The sequence below is a fragment of the Gavia stellata genome, chromosome 25 (genome assembly GCF_030936135.1).
Source record: "Gavia stellata isolate bGavSte3 chromosome 25, bGavSte3.hap2, whole genome shotgun sequence".
NCBI lineage: Eukaryota > Metazoa > Chordata > Aves > Gaviiformes > Gaviidae > Gavia > Gavia stellata.
The window spans coordinates 4,676,336-4,693,708 of record NC_082618.1 but is presented as its reverse complement, the minus strand read 5'-3'; the positions used below and the strand labels follow the sequence as shown (position 1 = coordinate 4,693,708).

The 17,373-nt window shown below is 44.7% G+C and overlaps 1 protein-coding gene across 1 annotated transcript in view; it reads right to left on the bottom strand.

Moving 5' to 3' along the window:
• The window catches only part of COL26A1 (collagen type XXVI alpha 1 chain), a 176,225-nt gene extending 160,256 nt beyond the window's left edge, over nt 1-15,969 (bottom strand). The window contains exon 1 of the mRNA XM_059829412.1: nt 15,818-15,969. Within this exon, the coding sequence (XP_059685395.1) occupies nt 15,818-15,969 (152 nt within the window). The remainder of the gene's footprint in view (nt 1-15,817) is intronic.
• Nucleotides 15,970-17,373: the final 1,404 nt, after the last annotated feature.

Genomic DNA, 17,373 nt, shown 5'->3' with positions numbered 1-17,373 from the left:
GATAGGTCTACCACCTTCATATTGCCAATACATCCATAGTACTGGTTCGTTTATTCCTAGAAAGCCTGACCTTGGAGTGGGGGGTGGGGTCAAGGAAAAAATATATCTTTAAAACCTTGATTGAAAAAATAGAGCTGGATTTGGAACATCGACTATTTGTCTGAAATACTCCCCTGCGTTCAAAGATGACACTTGGTACTTGTCTATGTGTCCTCCTCTGAAGATCTGATCTAGAACTGTTTAAGTTGAGGACAGTGGCCCTGATTTTCAATAAAGTACAAGACTAACTTTCATCAAAGCCAGTATCTCTAAATTTACACCAACATACATTCATTCAGAATTAAACTCTAACTTTGAATTAGGTGGAGGGGGAATTGTAAGTAAAAAAACAGGTCACTGACACACGCCTGCTTGTTTTTCTCTCTGCAAAGGTTTTGAGGACATTAAGAAAACTAGCATAAGGAGTCAGCAACCCTGTAACAGCATCCTATGCTTTACTAGCACTCCTGTTGTGGCTAGTCTCCTCCACCATCCACAAAGTCAGTAGCCATAGCTGTCTTTAACTCCCCTTGCTACATTACACCATAACAAAACAACACCTTGCACAATTGGAGTCCTCCAAAAACGGACAAATCAGGCTCCTGCTGGTTTTCAGCATCTCCTTCAAATCACATACTCAGCCCTATAGGCCCTGTGTCTGCATGCATCAACAGCTAATCTGCAAGGATTGAACAGGGTCTGCTCCTGAATGCATTTTTTTTTTGCTTAGAGCTCTGTACAGACAACAGTGCATCTTTGTGCCTCACATTCAGCCCTCTGTTGCCAAACTCACAGCATTTACCAGCAGCAATGAAAGCCACATGCATGACAGGAACACAGGGCCTTTGCCTAAATGAAGCCGTGTTTTTCATTAGCGTTATACTGGCACCAAAAACCACAAATTACAAGAAGAACAAAAGGCAGTGTCAAAAGGCAAGCACTGAGCGTATCTAAGAAAAAAAATTAGGATGGCACGATCAAGTTATTGCTTCCTGTTAATTGCATGATGTCTATCTGCCCATGTAACATGCACATTTCAGGTTTTTCCTGGAGCTGAACAGTAGAGATATTACTGTCACCGAAGACAGGTACTCCCTTTTGACAGCTAAAAAAAAAAATATATTGAAGGAGGAGGTCCCACAGACAAAATCTTGCTTTTTCTCTTTAAGGGAACACAGACTTGTTTTCCTGAACTATTTCAACACTCAGAGCAGTGTTCTGTGGGCCCAAGAAGGCATTGAAAAAGCAGATCAGAGCATCAGCTTCAGATTCACAAGTGTTAGGATGCAACTGGAAATACCTGTACAGACAGCTGTGTCAGGTAAACAGAACCCAGAACTCTTCTAGCAACACTCCTTCCACCTGCCCTCCCTTCTTCTGTTTTCCTGTGGCGTGTTACAATCACCTCACTCGGTCTAGGTCTTCAATTTGTTCAGCAACTTGTAAAGGAGTTTGTGAGCTCCAGTATACAAGGGACTATGCAGCAGACCTTTCTAGAGCAGTTATCTACCGTGTGGTTGTCCCATCATTGTTGGGAACTAGATTTCATGAGCCAAGGGGACCTCTTTCTAGAGTGAAGTTGCAGTAAGTGTGCAGGCTCAGCTTTATTCCACATCACTTCTGTTTCAGGTGACTGCCATACAAAGAGCCAGACGTGACAATGTCCTCACATTGAAACTGCTAAAGAAACAGCCTTTCCTCAACTGCAAGAAAAGCCTACAGCTTTCTAATGTTTCCAGTGCTGGAGAAGGTCATCAGAAATAATAAGCCAGTCTAGACAAATCCATCTGCTTATATTGCTTTGAGATCAACAATTCCTCTTTTCCCTTTTTGATTTGTCAGCTTAGCCACTTGCATTCAGTGAGGCAACTGAAGTTCAGGTACCCATCAGCCAGCATTTGTGTTAGGCCTGAGACAAGACTACTGCTGGTGCTCCAGGAAGATGTTTTGGGGACAGCTGCACCCTACCAACGTGTCTGTACTCCAAGAGCAAAGCACTTTTTTCCAGTAACTGCTTTACTGATATGCCAGGTCATTCTGAATACCAGACCGTGTTGCATAGAGTAGATAAAGCAGGCTGTCTTTCGGTTGGCCAGCTCAGCGATCCCCAAGATGAGCCACGCAAGGCCCCAGTTCAATAAAAGAAAACAAGCCTTGCAAAACCTCTCTGCCTGGGTATTCAAAGCGTTAATCAGTCTGAAAAACAAAACCCAAAGCCTGTGCGTTAATTTGCTATTTAAATTGAAAACTTTTTATTCCATGTCTGCCATAAGGCTGTCCTGGGCGTTACTACAATAAAAAATAATTTGGAAAATAATCCTATTGTTCCAGTCACACCCATGGGAGTTTCATGTGTAGGGAAGTAGGAACATCAAAACCGAGATCTGTTCTGCGATCAGAGAGCTGAGTTTGCCCTTTACAACAGTCAGTTTTGATTCAAGTGCACGTTGGGAGAGAGATCTGAGACAGTGAGCTAAGGTGGGAGGATGTCTCAATAGCTTTAAGGTTAATAAATTCCTACTTGCACAGCATAAAACTCTCAAAAATCATCTTCAGAGTAGTAAACTAGCAATACCCTTTACAAACACATGTCCACACCCATGGGTGGTTAGGTGATCACATCTTTCCCTTCCTTGCATCCCTCTCAAGCCAGTCATTCCCAGTGCCCATTGAAATGCAGTAATGCATTGCCCTAAACCACTTCCCAGTTGCTGGTCACGAGCCCTTTCAAAGTGCTTCCTCTGCACAAAGTGGAAGCCTCATTCAAAACTCCATGTGAATATAACACAGCTTGGATGTGGTAGTTACAGGCGCACAATAATCTGCTATGCCAGCAGCCTCCTTTTCACCTTTCTCCAGACTCCCACTCTTACACTCTGCCGACTGCATCCGTCCAATGCCATAAAAAGTAACTACATAGCATTTGCTGTAGATCAGCTCTTCTGCACACAGTAGTCCCAAACCCCTGCTAGTGAACAGTCTGTATTGCCTCATCAAGTTTTAAACTCACTCTTAAGCAGATGGCATATGTTCCAATCACACAGAACCCACTGCACTTTGTTATCCGTCTACAGATAGACTGTACAAAACTATCTAGAAATGAAGTGCTCTAACTACCTATTTTCAATTTAAAAGGTTCTTCTGCTTTTAACACATCTTCCTAACCTTTCACTGGTTTTGGAAGCCATCTCCCATGCCTCATTTCTAGCCAAGAACAATTATTTGTATTCTCCTTTTAAACCTTGCTGCAATCCAGTTTGTTCATTAGAAAAAAAAAATCTTAAAAAAAGAAAGCCTTTCTCTTGTGAACAGAAACACTAACACCTTTCTCTATTATTAAAAAATTCTTGAGCAATCTAAGAAACCACTTTAGTGCCTCGGTGCTTTGGAAGCCTCTATTTGGAAGGGAGATGGTCTTGAGGGAGGAGATCTACATTTCAGTATCCAGGTGGAAAATGGGTTTGATTTGGCCAAGTACTAACAGCCGAAAAAAAACCCTCCATAGCCTGTGCACGCACAGTAGATTCCTCAGGAATGATAACACTGCCTTGAAACATTCCCGAGTACACACATAGGAAACCGGATGGGGAGAAAGCAGCACTGAGCATGAGAGAGGGGACAGCAGGAGGTCTGAAGGAGAGATACAGACATTTGGCCAGAAAAATTCCTGCCCTGTCTGTCGGGAATTATAAGTATGGCAAACTCCATTAGATGGGGGGTTGTAGGGGTTTTTTGTTTGTTGTTGAAGTTTAAAATTACCTACCAATGCAAAAGGGCAGGGCAACCTAGCTGTCTCCACCAAGGCAAAGTGAAAAACTCCACAACAGCATTTTAACCACAAATTTGGTTAGGGTGCAAACTGATGCACACAAACAACCCAACCTCCTAAAGCAAAGGCTTCACAGGCATCCCTTGCCGCTCTGCTGGGAATGGGAATGCCCGAGTTATTGGTGAGAAGAGTCTCAGTCTATGTGTACAAAAAAGCAGTGACTGACACCAGATACACCCACATCCCATTTTAGACACACACTACTTGCAAAAGCTTGTGGCAAATTCAAGGCAAAGCCATTAAAGACAAATGACCTTTTTTTCCTCCTCTCCTATTTACACAGATTTCCTCAAAAACAGAACATTCAGAGGATGAAAAGTGATACAAAGAAGAGCACGGAAGATAAAGTTTTATTAAAACAAGCAGTTACGACCTGCATTTTATTGATGAGTGACAGTTATTCCGTACTTCTGCTACCTTTTTTGTAGTCTGGGAAGAACAGCATACTGTTGCTTTACTTACTGCAGGCAAACCAGTAAACCTGTGAATGACACATGGCTGCTCAGCAACACTCTACGGTTTATTATTATGCAAAGTACATATGCAAACAGCCTTCACACACTACAGCCATAACTTGCTTGTGCTTTTTCTCCCTTGTACACACATACATGAGAGTTTTCCTTTACACCTTTCAGTGCAGCTTGGAGAAATTTTTACATGCGGTGTCTCAGCAAAGGGTGATGCCAAATACAGCCACCCTGCAAGCAAAGACAGCGGCTGCCATCACAACAGCGCTCACTTGACCCATTTATAAGAAAGCATATAAGGATGCCATACACCAGCCAAGACACTGAACACATCAGTGCTGAATGGCTGTGACAGGCTCATGTCACGTACTTCTTGCAGCAAAAAACACCCTGGTATGTGTTTCAGTTGAAACCACTCTCACACAAATCAAAAAGGTCAGCTGAACCTCAGAGCACGGAGTGACAGAACAACAACTATTGAACTGTTTCCCCTTGCTATCGATATGTCCCTGGGAACAGCCTATTCACTTACTCTATTACTGGCAATATCTGACCCACCAGCCATGTAGGGAGTGTGCAGTTCCAGTCAAATGCTTGTGTGGGGTTTGGTGTTGGTTTTTGTGGGGTTTTTTTTTGTTTGGTTGGTTTTTTGGTTGTTTAAAAATAAAAACAAAACCACCGAACAAACAAAAAACCACCACACACATCAGAGCTTATGGAGGTGCCCTCCAAAGTAAATCTTGCCTCCACAGGCCACAGAGTTGCTCAGATACAAATCAATAACCCACACGTGGGTAGCACAGTGCGACTCCCAGGCTCAACCAGGACACCAGCTGAAGTGTCTGATACAAACCAATCTAGCTTCTAGTTGCATTCAGCTCAAGAGACGAGCTGACATGATTCCTATCATTTCCACATTCCCACTTCGCCCCTCTCTTCCCACCCAGTGCAGACAGCTACAGCTTCATCCTTACCTTCCCAAAGGTTATGCAGCAACTCCTACAAAGGGTTACCTAGGAGCTGCAAGTTTACTTTCAGCAAAATTCTATAGTCATTTGTAGAAGCTGCTTTGAAAACCTTCTAGTTCAGATGCCAGTAACCACTTGGCAGGGCCTGACAGACATAATTAGAGAGCTTGGTTTTATCAAAGGATGTTACCCAAGAAAATTAATATGTAGCTGCAGTCCTTGCAATAAATTTCCAATGAGTTTAGTTGCAGAGGTCTTGAAAGGGTTTTAGCAGACTTTTAATTAAACTATCAGGACTCAAGTATTTTTCTGGTGCTTGGCAAAATGGGATCCTATTATTTCTGCTTGCAATGCACACTCATTCAAAGCTTATATCCACAGGCCTACAGCCTAAGAATTTCTACAACTTTGTAATCCAAAATTTTTGTATCATTTGTGATATACATTAGTGACTTCCAGTAACAGTGGCCCAAGAGACAGCATTTTACTGTGCTATAGTTTAAACCATTTGGCTCAGCGCTGTATCCTAAAATACACTGCAGGGAGACTATATATTTTGCTGCAGGTTACGCTGATTTACAGCAGCATTAAGCCAAGTGCTGTAACATCCTACAGAGCCAATTTGCCTTTTTGCTCTCTGCTATACTTCAGATGCTGCATGGGAACAGAGGAAGTTCGCAGCATCACAGCCCAGACATGCCTTTGCTCAAAGGCTGGTACTGACAGGCAGCACCAGTTGTTGCAGGCATTTTTGCACTGACCCCATCGGTCAGCGCTGCTTCTATAGGCAAGTTACATATTCAGCCTCCCACAAACCTTTCATTGCAGTTGAGGAAAGTACCACCGCCTGTGCCATCACCACTGCTGCTGTTCAGTCCAGCCTGCCCTGCTCAGCACCTCCCTCTCCCACCTCTCAGCTTGCCTTCCAAACTAAATCCTTCTCTGCAAAGATCAGGCAAAGACTATCTCCCAAAGACTAATTTCAGTCATCCAGGATCAGAGAGGTGCAGTAAACAGGGAGCACAACGACCTCTGTTCTGTGCCAAGTATTATCATTCATAGATTTATTATAAACTTCTGCATATATTCATATACAATACTTTGGATTTTGCAGCTTTCCCTCTAAGATCTCACCACACCCTCATGAAATACTCTTCAGAGCCTTCCTTTACATGAAGGGAAGTATTGCTATTCCCATTTTATTCAGGGGAAAGAAAAGAGAGCGAGAGAACTTGCAAGTCTCAGTTTCCAGACTTTGTGCTGCTCTATAGAATATACACCAAGCATTTAAGGGAATGGTCTTTTTCCTGGGAAAGAGGGTGGAAAACAAAGCCTTATGAATCAGCCAGCTGATAATTAAAAGCAACTAAATCCAGATCACTTTAAGCTGCACATGAGAATCTGAACTCCTCAGATGCTGAATTCCTCTGCCGACCAGAAAAGCCAGGGTCACTTGCCCAGCTGGTCACTATTGTTCTGTCCAATAAAGTTCTGGCAGGAATGCATGTTTAACAAAATACAGAGATTAGGCATAGCAAAGAATGCGACTCCCCCCTCAGTGTTTAGGTTAGTGGGGTTTGCCATGTTGAAATACTGAAGTTTAAGCATATCAGATTTTCTCTGTCCTGTACTGCTAGTGCCAGTGACAGACACAAGCTGACAGCTCAGTCGTCAGGATCACTGCCATTTTAGCTTAAAGTTCATTAAAAACAGCATAAAAAGTTCACCTCCAAGCTGCAATGACCACTAATTAAATCAGTGTTTTCTTGGGGATGTAGAGTACCAAACGAGAAAAGCTCTCTGTACCTCCCATGTGCCAGAAATTCTTGAAGGGCAATTTAAACCAAGCCAGAGACTCAAGGAACCACATTTTGAGAACCTTTTAACATGGTAGCTCATCTTCTAATATCTTAGGACAGCCTAGATTTCCAAAAGGCATCCAGTCACTAAATAAAGCATCAAAATGGCCATGATCTTCCTAACATCTGACTTAGCTCCTGACAGTTCAAAACCAGGATCTTTAGCCAGATGCAAAAATGTTATGAGGACAAGTCATACAGATGATCTTACAGAGATCTTCAGAGATCTTGCAGGAACACAGCTTTTACCAAGTCAGATGCCATGCACCTCACTGGGTTAAGAATTTCTCAGCTCAAAGAATTACATTAAATGGACAGATATTTGAGACTTCTAAGTAGATTTGCAAAGGATATAGTCCTTGGAGAACTGTGTGTAAGAAGGTTATAAATAGCCTGATTACACCTCAAAGTTAATGGCTTATATTTAGAGATACCAAAGATTCGTAAGTTCCCCTGCAGGGGGTATGGTAGCTCGCACTGTGTGAAGTGTGGTTTATAGATAGGAAGCATCTAAGATCCCGTTACCATGGCAGTCTCTCCTCTCTTTCTCCCTTCACAAAAAGCTGAAAAATAACTTTCTGCAGAGCCACAGTAAATCTGGAACAGGTACAGCTGAGATACGGCGCTGCCGACGGCCAGCTCTAGGTGTTTTCTTCTAGGAGAGCTTTTTTAGTCATCCTAGCACAGCAACAGAAACTTGGTATCACTTTCACTGCCACCTGAAAATGCAAACAACTCAAAGTTTGCACAAGATAGTGATGAGACAAGCAGCCAGATAGCCCACATTGAGCAGGGTGGCAGAAACCAGACCACTTCTGGGGAAGCAGAAGAGGGAATCAGGCAAGAAGAAAGCCAAGCAACCTGAGGCAGAAGGAAGAGAATTGGCATCAGATAAAAAAAGTCTTTCTTTAGGGAAAACACAAGCAGAATCTCCCTTGGGTTGGAGTGTTAAATTCATGTCAACCCCCCTTCACACACAGGCACACTGGAGAGCTGTTGGTAGAGCTGTCACCCATTGCTGCCTCAAATGAGGATTGGAAAAAGCTCCCTGTGCTCTGCTGTGTTTACAGCAATAATGAGAGCCTGGAGGAAGGGGTTAGAAACATCTGAGTTTAATAAGGGCTAAGCAGCACACAGCAAAAAAGAAATGTCTGCCCTTCCGTTCAGGGCTACCACACCCCACCAAGCACCGCAGCACCAGGCCAATGGGAGACTCAGCGCGGAGACGTTATGTCATGCGAACAGCCGCAGCAGCCCATCTGCCCCAAGCCTTTTCATGATGAGAAGAAGCATTTCAAACCAAGCTGAGAGCTCCCAGCACCACACTTTTGAACGGCTAAATAAGCAAAGTCCTGTGGGGAAAAAGCAGATGTTGACTGACCCCAGGCACAAAACAAGCCAAGGACAGAAGGGAAGTTTTTGTGCAGTGCCTTAACCGAGCAACTCTATCTCACAAGGTCATCACAACAGGGCAAAAGGAGTATTTAGCTCACTTAGCCCCTATGCTGCTGCCTTTTCTTAGTCCTAAACAGCTAACATCCAACATGCACAGGGTAAGGAGCATCCTATTCCAGTTTCATGCAGAACTGAAGACCAGTAACCTTCATACTCAGGTCCTGCAATCGCATTTGCTGCGCCCTCTTTCTCACTTCTGCAGGGTCCATCCCCAAAACCGTCCCCACACAAAACATCTCTTTCATAAAACACCTTTGCCTACACTGCCTTTATGAGGCACTCTCTTCCCACCACACATACTTGGTCTTTTTATTCCATTGAGAAGTGGAAGGCAGGAATCGAGTCTTGTCCATGTGCAAAGTCAAAAACAACTCCCCTCTAGAGTTCACATACACCAAAAAAAAAAAGTTGGGAGGGGACACCCAGAAGAAACAGGACTGGACCTGTTCTTAACTCTACAGACTCAGCACAACTTGGTTACATGACCAGGTCCAGCGGGATATTCCCCTGCCTCATGATTTCATTGCACTGGCATTTCTGAGATGTTCTGAGCAAACACGTGCCTATATCTAGTGCAAATACTGCAAAGAATATCACTTCCACCCAGTTCCTAGCAGCAGAAAAAGTTGGAACTGATTAAAAAGACATCTGACTACATAACCTGATGTCAAGACTGGATACGAATAGATGCATTTCTACATACTGGTACCTCACATTAGCTTTAAAGTTTTGACAGATGGTTTGTTTGCTCAGCACAAAGGAAGGTGACTGGATAATGACAGCCTTACTCAGCTCTCACAGGAGACACAGAGCAGACCACAGAGAAGTAGAAGGAAGAGAACCTCACAGATACGTTCTCTTCTCAGCTTCAAAGAGGTTTCAAAATCAGCTACTATGATTTTAAGTGGCAGATTCTCTTTTCCAGATAAGCCACATAGATACAGAAGAGGAGACTAATCTGTCCCTAACATGAAACTTTACGAGGCTACCTTCAGCTTTTGTCTCAGTAGCATCCATTTTGTGGGCTGCTGGGTGAAGGCCATTTATTTCTAAACGGATAGGGGAGGTTTTTTGAGTTTTTTTTTCTTTGCCAGAGCTATGATTTCCCTGCTTTGGAAGCTGAAAAGGAGTCTCAAACCTGAAATAGCTTCCTACTTGTTGGTCCTCTCCTAAACATTACAGGCAACACTTTCACCCAAGCACACTTTAGTTACACATCTGTTCATTTCCAAGAGGAGGAAAAAAATTAAACTTGTCAAAACCAGCCAAAACAACGATGTTACTCCATGCAATAAATTGCAAGTCAACAAATAATTGTTTCTTCCCAAAAAGGAGATAAGGAACAAAACCAATAAGGAACAATATCACAGTTCCCACCCTTGTTCCTTTCTGTAGTAGTATTAAGGACTAATTCAGATCAGTGCCACATTGTGCATAAATACACGAAGCAGGCATTTCAGTATTATTCAACTATATAAAAAGTTGAAAAATTGCAGGACAGTAACCCAATTAGTAACATTATGCTTTTTTTTTTTAAACTTTTGCAACTATGATCCTTAATAGAGTCTTTGTAATATCTAAGCTGGCACAGGCTAGCTTTATGCTTAAAGCTTCAAAATAAACATTATGCCTCAGTGAAAGTAAATTTAAGCACTGTCTACATCTCTCTAATCAAAAGAGAGTTGAGAGCTTTGAGCATATTGCAGAAACGAGGTCGGATGAATTTTAGTATTACCCTACAGGAGAGGTAGTCTATGCTTTACAAAACAATAATGTTTCCAGACATGCTAGAAGTCTAATGCAGGAAAGAGCATGAGTAGCTGGTCCATTATCCTAATCCAGCAGACCTAAAGCACTTTATGCTTTCAGTCTTTCATCATTATCTAAAAGTCATTCTTTTTTTTTTCCCCCCCTTTATCAAGACACAGCCCAATAAAACAAAGATGTGAGTAAATATTCTATGATCCAAGTGTCACAGAACTGCTCCCACCAAGCAAAGCTGTGAAGTTTCTAACCTGATGTGTTTCAACTAGGATTTTAGCACACTAACAAGCTCAGCTTTGAGAAAATGAACAAATAAGGGTTATTGAAAGAGACACATTTGTTAATTTATCCAAGGGGAGCACAAGTTCACTGCCACCCATTGCTTTGCCTCTCCGCTCCCTTTTCCTTCCTAGAACTGGTAAAAAAAACCTACACAAGAGGAAATGATTCACAGAAGCAGCTGGAAAGGCAAGACAGTAGGACACTTCCTAAATTAATAGAATTTACTGCAGTAACTACAGTCACGTCTGGTATTTCAAAGCCATTCCAGCATTGCTAGGTCCTTACACTATCATTGGCTTCACTGTTTTAATTGCATTGCGAAGTTACAGCACTGAACCCCACAAGTCAGATGAAGATCATATGGCTGCAGAGTCCAGGAAACAAACTCTGGATAGTTCAAGGGTTTGGTGATGAGCTTAAGACCTTCTGACCTCTTGGTTACCTGGGTAGAGCACTTCAAAGAGGAATTAGCACAGAGGACTCAGCATGACACAAATCCCAGTTTGTTTGCTTGACATCCTCACACAGTCCATAGCAAATCATAGAAAACCAGATAACTCAGGCAATGAGCAGACTATTAGGTGATGGAGGGAATGACTCAGAAAGCAAGATCATGTTAGTAAAAGGAAAAAGAACCACATTTCTCCAATATGTATAGTTTTATATTCCACACCCACTTAAGAGCCACAAGAGGTTTAAAGTTTAGGGCTGAAATCAGGTTCAAACCATCTTTCTCTGGTAAAGGGAGAATTAACAGACAACTCTCAGGAAAACTCCAGATACATGTTCTGAAAGCACTCTGACTGCATAAATCAGGATGTGATTTATAGATCACCTTTTAATATCAAGAACAGGTTTCTATCACATAAAGAGACCCACACTTACTTAAAAGTACTAAAACCCCACCTAGAAGGCTGAAAGTTGTTACATTACAGCGCAGTTGCGTGCAGTCCTTCAAGTGGGGCTGGGGAAAGGCAATTCCATCCTAGCAGATGTGTAGCTGTAGGACCAGGCACAATGCAGGCAGCTATTTTGAGAAGAACAGATCTACCTATAACAGGTCCACCCAGACATCTTGATCTTGAAAGCCAGCCATTCAAGTGACCTATTAGAAGACTGCTAGCCTCAAGGAATAATTGACAACATATTTCAAACATCACCTAAACATCTGAAAGCATCAACACTTCAGGTTTTTCAGGGGAAAAGTAAGACAAGCTATAGTACGGGAAAGCTGATGTCAGTTTAAATATCTTTCCTACATCAAAGCAGCACATAGAGCGTGTTTAATTGTTCCACTGAATCCATGGCAAAGTGATTTGCCCTCTGACACAGATAGTAAACCATTGGTAGAGGCACAACTGGAACCCAGGTCTCCTGGGCTGTGCTCCAAGGCACATATGTGGCAACAAGAAATGGATGATGCCACCCGGCCTTCCCTGTCAAAACCTCTGCCCCTAGCAATCAAAAGCTGCACTTACAGATTTCAATTGACCAACATTACTTTCCTCTCCATATCCATCCTAAAAACATCACTGCTGTAACAAGCACTAGGAATTACTATGTGATCAAAATAAGTATCGGTTTGTAATTACCAGTATAGTCTGGATAAGAATGCCTACTTGGACAGTCCTGTTATTTGTGACATCTTGGTTCTAATGTTCATTCACAGGAACAAATTTTTAGGTTGAGGTGTGTTTTGAAGATCCATCTATCACGGTTGGACTTTGCATCCACCCCAACTGACTTTTGTGATGCTACTGTAAAGCTAACAGTAAGAAAGAGTTATCATCCTACATTGCTTGCCAGTTCATGTTTGGGGGTTTTCTTTCAGCTACCTCCACCTCACATCTAGAGAGGTTTCCAGTCTAAGCACTGCATCTAGTCTCAGAAGTTTCTAACTCCCACACTTGAGTTCACAAGGACTTGATGCATGACTAATTTGAAACTACAGGAAAACAGGATGAGAAGTTAAGCTGGGAGAACACCAATTCCAAAGACAACTAACACAGATGCAGGCATTCTTTGAGAAGCAAGCTACTTCCAACATGGGAATAAGCTTCTCTTAACTCTGTTAGCAAAGCTTCTCATGTCCAAGTCTGGAGAACAACGGTTTCAGCTTGGCAGACAGCCCCTCCATTCTTATGCTTTGGGTAAGATCCACTTCCCATTCTCATTGCCTTAGCACAGTAGCAAGTTAGAAATGCACACAGTGAATGTGAATTTCAAACAAAATAGTGAGGCTGCTACAATCTATACAATGCCAACAAACACTGCTGCTTGGATTTCAGTCATTATTACTTGCATATCCCCTACAGAAGTTCAAAGCAATTCAAGCACATGCAAAGATACACTGCAAGTGTCTTTGGTCTAATAACCAAGATCTGTCAACTGAAGCCAACCAGAAGCTAGAATTTTCATTTTAAAAAAGGAAACAAAGCAAGCAACATTCCAGCAGAACAAGTATTCCACAATTTCATTTTGAAGGATGTGAGTAATTTTTTTTCTTCCAAATTTCCTTCCACCACCACCCCAAGCTTTTTACACTGCCCAGGGCCTTCGTTTTCTGGCAGAATAAATGTTCAGCAGTCCTCAGAGCCTCAGAAGCCCATCTCTGAGGCAGCCTGCAACCTAGATACCAAGGACTATATCAGCTATTGAGTTTTGAATAGTTTTCTAGGTGGAAGACAAAAGATTCCATCAGCTTTTTTCTTCCTTGGAGAAATACAACCTTTATGACAAGCTAATTTTAAAAATTTATAGCAGATTCCCAAACAGTTCAATCATGTCTTCACTTGCCAATAAAGGACAGAAAAAGACAACGGCAGGAACATGGTGTGTCTTGTGTCAAGGAAACAGGTCAGCTGCAGAGCATCACATCAGTATGTGCTGCAACATACAAAAACCTGGGGCTGCAACAGTAATTTTCAAGGCTCTGGCCAGCTTATACTTGGCTGACGGTACCCAGGAAAAGTGCCAGAAGTCACTGGACAAAGCACTCACTGGAAAGGTTGCAGAAGTGAAAGCGAGAATGACCATGTAGTGTCATTAATAGTAATCACCTACCCACCATCTTGTGTCCTGCGCAGCCTCTTCAGGGCAGAGGCCAGCAAGCTCAGCTGTGACAGAGCTGCCTTTGGCTTCACATAATTCAGGTGCTACTAAGATCCCCTGTTTAGATGGCAAAAGGGACGCTGAACAATGTAAATGACAGTTTATACCAGTCTGATTCAGTCCTCTGAAAAAAGGCTTCACACCCACATACATTAATGTCAGACTTTAGAGCAAAAAGCCTCATTCTTACCCAGCACCATATTAAATCCAGAAAAGCACAGCTATCCCAACCTGAAGCTGCACCCTGCAGGAGGCTCCCCCTGCAGAGGTCCAACATTGTGGCTGGGTAAAGTTTTCCCACATGGATTTTCCCATCAGAAAGTGAAGCTCTTAGACATTTGCCAACAACAAAACTCCACCACTCAAAGGGAAATTAAAACATACAAAGATTGCTTCAGCGTGTGATATTTGACTAAGAACTTGAATTTTTATTTCAAAACATCCACCAGTGATTTTTCCCCTCCCTTCAATTTTTTATTTTCCCCTCTGCTTTAAACTAGAATGGGAGATTTCACATGGCAAAATTCCATTGGACAAAAAAAAAAAAATAATACTCTACCAGCTTTCCCAACATCATTGCTTAAATCAGCTTTAGATGGTTTTATACAACACTTTATAGACTTGGAGAGGGATGCATCCCCCTGACAAAGCATCAGCTATCCAAACAACTGAGGTATGGGAAAATGGTGCAAGAGTGTGAATTGTGGAAGGTCTCCGGTGAGCAGAGATACAGTCTGCACTCATGTAAGCGTGGTAGCTCTGAACAAAGATCTGCAGGCTAATAGATATGTAAGACAAATGACATGTGGTTCTCATTGCAGCTCATGCTTTGGGAAGGGGGTACCTTGGAACACATCCAGCTGGGATAGGTTTATCCCATTACTCTCCTATAATTTTCTGCCATTTCAAACCCTTTGACAGTTACTGTAGTTTAACATCACACCCCCTACAGACTGAGGCCTGTTTGACAGGCCAGCAAACAAAACCACCCCCACTTGGAGATGAAATACACACCATATGCGAGAACCATGCAAGGCACAAGGCTAGCACCCACTCTTGTACTTCTGTGACACACTGATGTAAATCTGTGTAAATGCCTTATCCCAATTCCTAGCCCAAATAAGCAGTGCCAACACAAGCCCTTCTCCACAGGAGTATAACTCATGCATAGTAGGTATTAGCAAAGGGAAGAGGAAAAGAGGTAGAGACAGGATGGACGAGCCCTGAATATTAAATTCCCAAGTCCCCATTTAAGGGAATCACAGAAAAAAAATAAATAGTGAAATTCAAGAACAACTGGAACCAGGTTAAGCCACTCTCTCACTTTATACAGTGCGGTTCATTCATCTGAACAGCTGTTTCACCTCTAGAGAAATACCCAGAGAAAACAGAGGGGAGGGGGAGAAGCCTAAATTGTTTGCTCTACTGAAGCAGCAAGATACAGTAAATCAAAACTGATTTACATTAAGTTTATAAGAAATTGGTTTGGGGTGGGGGGAGAGGAGAAGAGTGGGAGGTTTGGTTTTAAACAGCTATTTGAAAGCTGCAGCTCTTGAATAGAGATCTGTAATTAAGGTCTTTCCTTTGTTGAGCTGAACAAGTTTTTCCTCGCAGCCGAGGGCTATAACAGTTCCCTCTGCCGGCATCACCCGTGTCCCGGTTCAGTAGCTTTTACGGCTCCGCCTGCGCGGGGACGCGCTGCCCCGCGGACCCGGCAAAGCCACCTTCCCCTCCCCGACGGGCTGGGGGAGGCAAGAAGGGGAAGAGTTTGCGGATTTCATTTGCCGAAGCTCAGCTCCTCGCTTCCCTAGTCGCTCCCTGCCCTGGAGAGAGACACTGCTGCGGGCAGGTAGGGAGCCTCCCCCACCCCATTTAGGATGGGGGCAGCCCAGCCCGGCCCCCCCGAGGGGCAGCGGCGCGCCAAGCCCCTCGCACCCTCCGCGGGGATCGCTGCCCGCGGTTTTGCCGTGCCTGTTGCTCCCCCCGGGAGCCACCGGCGGGTCCCAGCCTCCTCGCCGGGGAGGCGGACCCGGTCTTACTCACCGGCGACTGGCGAAGCCGCTGCCCGGCGAGCCCGAGCTCTGTTCTGGGTAGTTGTGCTGCAAGGTTGACGCTGGGAATTGATAGAGGAAGCCGGTCCCCAGCGCACATCCATGCAGGCAGCAGCACCAGGACAAGAAAAGAGCGAACTGCATTTTTGCAAGAACAGGGTTTTCCTCCCGCTCCCCCTTTTCCTCTCACACGGCACGGCAGGCGCGGGGCCCCACCGTGCCTCCCCCGGCCGGGGTCACGGCGGGATCCCGCGGCGCGGAGGTGCCCCTGGGACCGGGGACCACGGGGCAGGGATGCCCGGGACTCAGGGACCGCTGCTCCGGCTCCCAAAGGGAAGACCCGTCCCTCGGCAAGCCGAGCCCCGGCGGCGGCTGCTGCCCGCGCAGGGGGTCCGGGGCCAGCGCGGCTCTTTGCGCCCAGGGCGCACACTCAGCCCCGGATGCCTTTTCAAATTTGGCGAGGTTGGTCCGACTCCGTCAAAGGGGGCGTGGGGTTTCGGCGTTAACCCTTGCCAGGCCTCGCAGCAGACCCCGCTGCGAAGGGGCTCCCCGTCAGTGAAGGCGGCCGGGCACCCCGGGGCCCAGGGGCGAGCCGGGGGAGGCGAGCCGCGGTCCCGCATGGGCACGAAACGCACCGGGGCTGCGCGCTCCCACCTGGGCAGAGCTGGCAGCGTCACCGCGGGAAGCCCCGGCTCAGCTCTGGGCACAGGCAGGGCGCACACCCGGGGACCCCGAGCCCCCATCCCGAAACATCACCGACACATCTCACAAGGCCCTGTATCTCCCTGATTAACCGAGAGACCACGCGAGGCGAACCCAGTGCGCTGCAGCAGCGCACCCCAAACACCCAAAAGCTGGTGCTTGCTGCCACGTTCGCCCTGCAGAAGTTACACAGATAAAGTAAGAAATAAATAACTTTTAAGATGCTTCATTCACAAGGTAACACGTGAAAAAGTAATCTCTGCTTTAGTATGTGCATCCTGCTCATTTTGGCATCACACGTAAGCGCTCCCTTTCCCACCACCTCGTGTAGACCCCCTTTGCCTAGCACCCAGGATGGCCCGGAGCTTGGAGACTCACACAGTGAGTCCCAGGCAGGAGGAACATTTCTGCAGTCGTGGAAGGATGTGGGTGTTTTGCAAAGGCAGTACCCCAAGAAGGAAGCCAGCAGCAAGACTCCCTCTCTGTACAGCAACCGAGTTTGTGTTTAAAACCCTTGTACATCCCACATTTGGTGACAGTATCACCAACCCCATTTGTGGGCCTTTCAGTGTCCCCTTCCCAGTGCAGGAGGAACCTGGGCTGTTGCAACTCACTGACTGGGCAAGCAATTCATCTGAACCAAACACCACAAGAAGGGATTTAATTTTTAAAAGATGACACAACTGTCTTTCTAAGTTTTTTACCCTCAGATCCTGCAAGCTCACAATACCCACTCCACACCTTTTCTGTTTGTGCAGCCATCCAGACAGCCCTGATTTACCACAGAAAGCAAATTTTGCTGGGGTATCCTTGGAGCCTGCGGCTTCCCTGTGGGGCTCTGCAAAT